A 6,103-nucleotide genomic window follows, 5' to 3' on the forward strand; every position below is an offset into this window, starting at 1 on the left:
GTGTGTGTGTGTGTGTGTGTGTGTGTGTGTGTGTGTGTGTGTGTGTGAAGATTAGATCTGTCTGAGCTAGGAGGGACCTCATGGGTACCCCTCTAATATGCCCCTGTTTTAGCATTCCCACATATTTTTTTAAACTTAAACAGTGAGGTAGTTAGGTGGTGCTGTAGTGGATAAAGCACTGGCCCTTGAGTCAAGAGGACCTGAGTTCAAATGTGTCCTCAGACATTTACTAGATGTGTGACCCTGGGCAAGTCACTTAACCCCAATTGCCTCCCTGTCATTATACCTGTCATTCTTGTTCACAAGAAGGCACAGGAATAGGTTTCTTTGGTATAGGGACCTCCTGGATGGGGAAACTCACTTTGCCAATTCAAGTTGGCCCCTTCTCTACAATTTAGAGCCATTTAGGGGGTTGCCTTGAGCAGTGAGATATTAAGAGACTTGTCCAAGGTCACATAGCCAGTGTGTGGCCTAAGAGAGAATGGAACTCGGAGAATGGCTTCGGGCCAGCTCTCTTTACCATCCACACTAGACCAGACTATTTCATCTGTAAGGAGAGGGAAACAAAACAAAACAAAAACTTTGGGAGCTGGGGATGGGAGGAGAAGGGGAGGAGAGAGAGATATGAATGATTCTATTAGGTGTCATTTTCTAAGATTGTTTTTTAAAAATACACAATCTATGATTTCCTTAGTGTGGGACATGTGGGTGAATCCCAGCAAAGAGATGCCTGAGACTCAGAAGCCAGATCTGTCCAGATTTGCATCTTTTAAGTTTCAGAGGCAGGATTTTAACCCAGGCATTGCTAACATCAAGACATTCCCTCTCCCAAGCCTACCCTGCCTCTGTGATAAATAAGTCACAGTTAAGCGAAGGTAGGAAGAAATTTGCTGGATTTGCAGGCTGAGAAGCTGGGTTTAAATCCCCGCTTTGCTCTATGCTATCCGCGTCACCTTGCTCAAGTCATTTCCTCTCTCAACCTCAGTTCTTTCTCTATAAAATGAGAAAGTTATGTTGGATTGTCTTTAGCTCTATACAAGTCATTAATTCAGTTTAACAGATATTCTTGGAGTGCATTTTGTGTCCTGAGCCCAGCACCATTTGCTGAGCTGGGCTGGATTTCTGTTGAATGGACCTTACGGGCCATCTCCTTGGCGCCCAGCTCCCTGCAGGGGCTGAGTGGTGTTTCTGGTACCTCATTTATCATGACTTAACTTTGCCAATGGCAGGTTCAAACTGCAATTTGGGTTAGTGACCTGAATCTGACAGGTCAGCTTGGAATTTTTGATGCCAATGAGAATGGATTAGCAAGGCTGGCCTGAATGCAGGGAAAAAGCCATCAATCTCACCTGGTTATTTTGAGAAAACTTTTTAAAAAATCCTCTGTGCTGTAAGAGAAATGACATTGGACCCTCCTTTCCTGCCCCCAGCTCACTCTTAGCTGGCTCTCTCTTTTTAGAAGTCATGAATCTCTCCCTTTGAATTGTGAATTGTGTCTTGTCACCTTGAGGAGCTACGAGACGTTGATATCTTTTCGGGTTTGTTTGTTTTTTCCCACCAAGGTTTTATGCTGCTGAAATATGTATTGCTCTAAATTTCCTCCATGAACGGGGAATTATCTACAGGGACTTAAAACTAGATAATGTCCTCTTAGATGCTGAAGGTCACATCAAATTAACAGACTATGGCATGTGCAAGGTAAGTAACCTTGTCCGTGTGGATTTCTGCCTGGCTGGGTCTGCTGTGTGCCTCTGGGACCTAGTCAGATTGTGGGCAGCTAGCCGCCTCCTTGTGCCCCGTGTGCCTGCTTCTGCATTTCATTGTGTGCATTTACATCCATGCCTCTGTTTACCTAGGCAGGCTTCTGCCTCTGTGTGTCTGTTTGCTGCCTCTGATTCATCTGCCAGCGTGGGAATAGATTTGTGTGTCTCCGTTTGTTTGTCTACCGATCAGCCTTCGTGTGCGTGTGTTTGCCTGGGCTTCGGCTCGTGCTTGCTGTTTAGCCTCTGCCTGGGTCTGTATCTCTTTCTTGTGATGAGACCTCTACCCCTGAAGGACCAGATATAACCTCCCTGTCATCCAACTACTAGTTGAAGTCCTTCAGGGAGGGGACATCCCACACCCTCCCAAGGCAGCCCATTCCACATTGGGTCAGCCCTTTACCATCTGCATCAATCAATCAAGAGACATTTTTAAAGGACTTCTTGTGTTCCAGGCATTGTGCTAAGTGCTGAGTATACAGAGAATGGCAAAAAACGGTCCCTGCCTTCAATGGGATGCACAATCTAATGAAGAAAACAGTATATAAAAAACTGTGAAATGAATGCAGCAGAGGGAAGGCACTAGAATGAAGTGGGAAGGGGAGAGACTTCCTGTAAAAGGTGGGATTTTATATGGGACTTGAAGGAAGCCAGGGAAGCAGGTAGGCAGAGATGAGGAGGGAGAGTGAAAATGCCCAGTCAGGAGAGGGTCTTGTGTGAGGAATAGGCAGGCAGCCAGTGTCACTGGATTGTAGAAAAGATGGGGGTCAGGTAAGCTATAAGAAGACTGGAAACATCTGATGGCCAATCGTTCCTCCCCCACGTTGTTCTTGTGAAGTCACTTTCTTGAACTCAGGTGTGCAATTTCACCTATCCTTATTGAATTTCATCTTACCATGTTCTTACCTGTCATGACCTTTGTAGATCCTGCCTGTCATCTAGGGTGTTAGCTGTCCTTCTTGGTTTTGTGTCGCTTGACATAATTTGATGATGCATGCCATCTCTACCTTTATCCGAATGTGAAACGGCACCAAGCGACACCCAGATCCCTGGGGCACTCCATTGGAGACTTCTTGCCACGCTGACCTCAAAGTTGACTACTTTTAATTCTGTTATTCAACTCGTTCTGAATATCTATTTGTATGATTATCTAGCCTATATCATTCCATCTTTTCCAAAAGAATAGTAGAAGCAGCTTTATCAAAAGTTTTGCCACATGCATAGCATTTCCCTATCTACTGGTTTAATCATCCTGCCCAACAAGGAAGTGGGTGGTTAGATTGGCATGACCCATTCTTGATAAAGCCAGGCTGACTTTTCATAATTGCTGCTTCCCTTTCTAAGTGTTCACCAACCTTTTTTTTTTTTTTTTTTTTTGGCTAGGCAATGGGGTTACGTGACTTGCCCAGAGTCACACAGCTAGTAAGTGTAAAGTGTCTAAGGCCAGATTTGAACTCAGGTCCTCCTGACTCCAGGGCCGGTGCTCTATCCACTGTGCCACCTAGCTGCCCTAACACTAACCGTTTTTTGTTTTTTTTTTTGTTAGTGATACATGCTAGAACTTCCCCAGGAATTGATGTTAATTTTCCTGGGCTGATGATGGGTTCTGTTGGCTTTCCTTTTTTTTTTTTTTTTTTTTTTAAAATCAGGGCATTCACCTTTCCCCCATATTGTGCTCCGTCTATTGTTTTTTCCATGATCTTTGACATTATCACCAACAGTGACTTGGCGATCACAGCTGTCTGCTCTTTCAGCACCGGAAGATCTGGGCTGGGTGAATTAAATTTACCATGGGCAGTGAGGGACTCGCTGACCATCTTTTCACCTATCCTGGGAATCTGTTTCCTGTTAGTCACTTTTGTTCTGACTTTTCCAGCGTAAAGGTCATTGGCAGAGAAATCAGGAGCAAAATAAAGCTTGAGCAGCTTAGCCACCCGCCTCTGTGCTGTCACTTATCACCATCCCATCCACCCCAAGCAGCAGACCTAACTCTTCTTTGGCCCTCCCCTTTTTCTATTGGTAGAGCCTTTCAGAAAATTCTGAAAACCCTTTTTACTGGCGCTTGTTTTCCTGACCAGCCCCAGCCCATTCTTCTTCCTATACATGCTCTGTAACTTTCTCCACCAAAATGGAGGCTGCACATCAGAGTGGACCTTCCTGCCTCTTTCACAGACTCAGCAGGGAGGAGGCAATGCTGTGCTTCTCAGTGCTTCTACTCCAACCACCATTTCTTCTCTGTTTGTGACCATGGATCCAGAGAATCCCCTTGTTGGTTCTTTCACCTTTTGAAGAATGAAAATAGCCCTCATGCAAGTTAAGAATTAGCTGTTTGTTCTTGAACATGGAGACAGAGAGCATTCCAGTTCTTGATAAGTTAAGTCCCCTATCATTATTAAGTGATCCCTCTTTGCTGGACTATTGATGTGTTTCCTGAATACCTTATAGCTTCTTTCTGTCTAGGTGGTCTGTAGTACATTCATGACTAAATCACTTCTCTTTTTTCTTCTTCCATTGATCTCTAGCCAGTGCTCTCTCTCCACCATGCTTTCTCTCTCTGGTTCCTAGATTTTGTCACAGTCCAAGTGTGAAGAATTAAGACTTTCTGAATGTACAACCCCCTCCATTTTTATCTTACCTGTTTTTTTTTTTTTTTTCAAAATAAGGTATACCCACATTCCAGTCCAAATGGGTTCCCCCTCCCCCCCATCAAGTCTCAGTGACGTCAAATTTCCCTCCTGAGTTTGTCTAGCCTATTTTATTCCATCTACCATTTACATTTACTTTCTAATCTTAAGGCAGAATAACTAAGTGTTTTAAATGACTTTTAGGTATCCAGCATTAGCAAACCACATTATAATCAGTTGGCAATTTAGTTGGTACTAGATAAATGTTGAGGGTAGTTGAGGGTACCCTGAATTTGACAGTCTTAGAATTCCATGGTGTGGGTGTGTGTGTGTGGGTGTGTGGGTGTGTGCGGGTGTTGGGGTGAAGGGAGGGGAGGACATTGAGGTTTTGTTCAGTAACACCTGGAATGATTTGTCCCCACAGGAAGGATTGGGCCCAGGTGATACAACGAGCACTTTCTGTGGGACACCAAATTACATTGCCCCAGAAATCCTAAGGGGAGAAGAATACGGTAGGTTGATGCTAAGATGTCCCCAGATTTTCCTTCTCGTCTTACTCAATCCTACTCATTGAGGCGTCTCTGAATCCTGGGCTGTCAAGGCTGGAAGGGACCTCCGAGGCCATCACGTGTAACTTGTCCCTAAATGAGAATTCCCCTCAATAGCCTTCTCAGCAAGTGACCGCCAAGGCTGACCTGTGTGGCCATGGGGTTTTGAGATCTCTGTGTTATTAAGTTAAGGTACTTTGGAGAGAGCAGAATACTGCTACAAAGTGTAACCCAAGTCTTCCTGACTCCAGTTCTCTATTCACAACCCCATGGTGCTTCTTGAGCTCTTCCTTCCCAGTAACCAGAATATGGAAGAGCCAGCCCATCCCTCTTGTGAGCACCCATTTTCTGGTCCTGAGTAACCTGGGGAAATGAATTCATCCTGGAAAGTTTGCTGGCTGAACAGAACATCAGAGCCAAGAGGACTGGCCAGTCTTAAAGGGTATCTGGTCTAGGTAGTGAGGGACCAAGGTTTGTTCCCATGTTCTCTCCTGGTCAGAAGTCTCCTGTTTGCCCCGGAGAGTGCTTCTCTGGGAACGGCCATCCCTCATCTACATTCCCTGGCCTCTTCATCCCTGGATCCTACTCTTTTCAAGGCACAAATCAAATCATTTCAGCAAATACTTCTCAAGCACCTGCTATGTGTCAGACATTGACTGGACTGGGCATTGGGCATATAAATATAAAAGAATCCTTGCCCTTAAGGAGGTTACAGTCTATGAAGGAGCGGAGCAGTGTGGAGTATGTGTTCACAGTGGGAGAGGCAGCATGTCAAGATGGAGAAAACAGTAATAACTAGGGGGAAAAGAGAGGAGGGAGATCCATCAGGTGGCACCCAAACTGTGCTTTGAAGGTTAGGATTCTATAATGCAGAGGAGAAGAGGGAGAGCATTCTAGGCATGGAGAAGGGGAAGGGCAAAGGTTTGGTGGTGGGAGATGGAATTCCCAAATTGCCTGATAGCAATTTCCCAGGAATGGTAGAGTGCTTGTTGTATAATATGTGCTTAAATTCTTGTAGCTTGATTGCATGATGGGACTCACCCTCACCCCCCACCCCCAACTCCCCCAGGAGAACATTAGCTTTATTTCATTTTTTGCCTGTATATCGCCATCACCCGTTACAGGGCCCCCTTCCCCCCCCCCCCCCCCCCCCCCCCCCCCCCCCCCCCCC

The 6,103-nt window shown here is 45.4% G+C and overlaps 1 protein-coding gene across 1 annotated transcript in view; it reads left to right on the forward strand.

The window, feature by feature from the left end:
- The window catches only part of PRKCZ (protein kinase C zeta), a 243,018-nt gene that overhangs the window by 216,190 nt on the left and 20,725 nt on the right, over positions 1-6,103 (forward strand). Inside the window, exons 13-14 of the mRNA XM_027855466.1 lie at positions 1,563-1,698; positions 4,809-4,896. Of these exons, the coding sequence (XP_027711267.1) occupies positions 1,563-1,698; positions 4,809-4,896 (224 nt within the window). The remainder of the gene's footprint in view (positions 1-1,562; positions 1,699-4,808; positions 4,897-6,103) is intronic.

This window comes from Vombatus ursinus, unplaced genomic scaffold (assembly GCF_900497805.2).
Source record: "Vombatus ursinus unplaced genomic scaffold, bare-nosed wombat genome assembly UNPS02010822.1, whole genome shotgun sequence".
NCBI lineage: Eukaryota > Metazoa > Chordata > Mammalia > Diprotodontia > Vombatidae > Vombatus > Vombatus ursinus.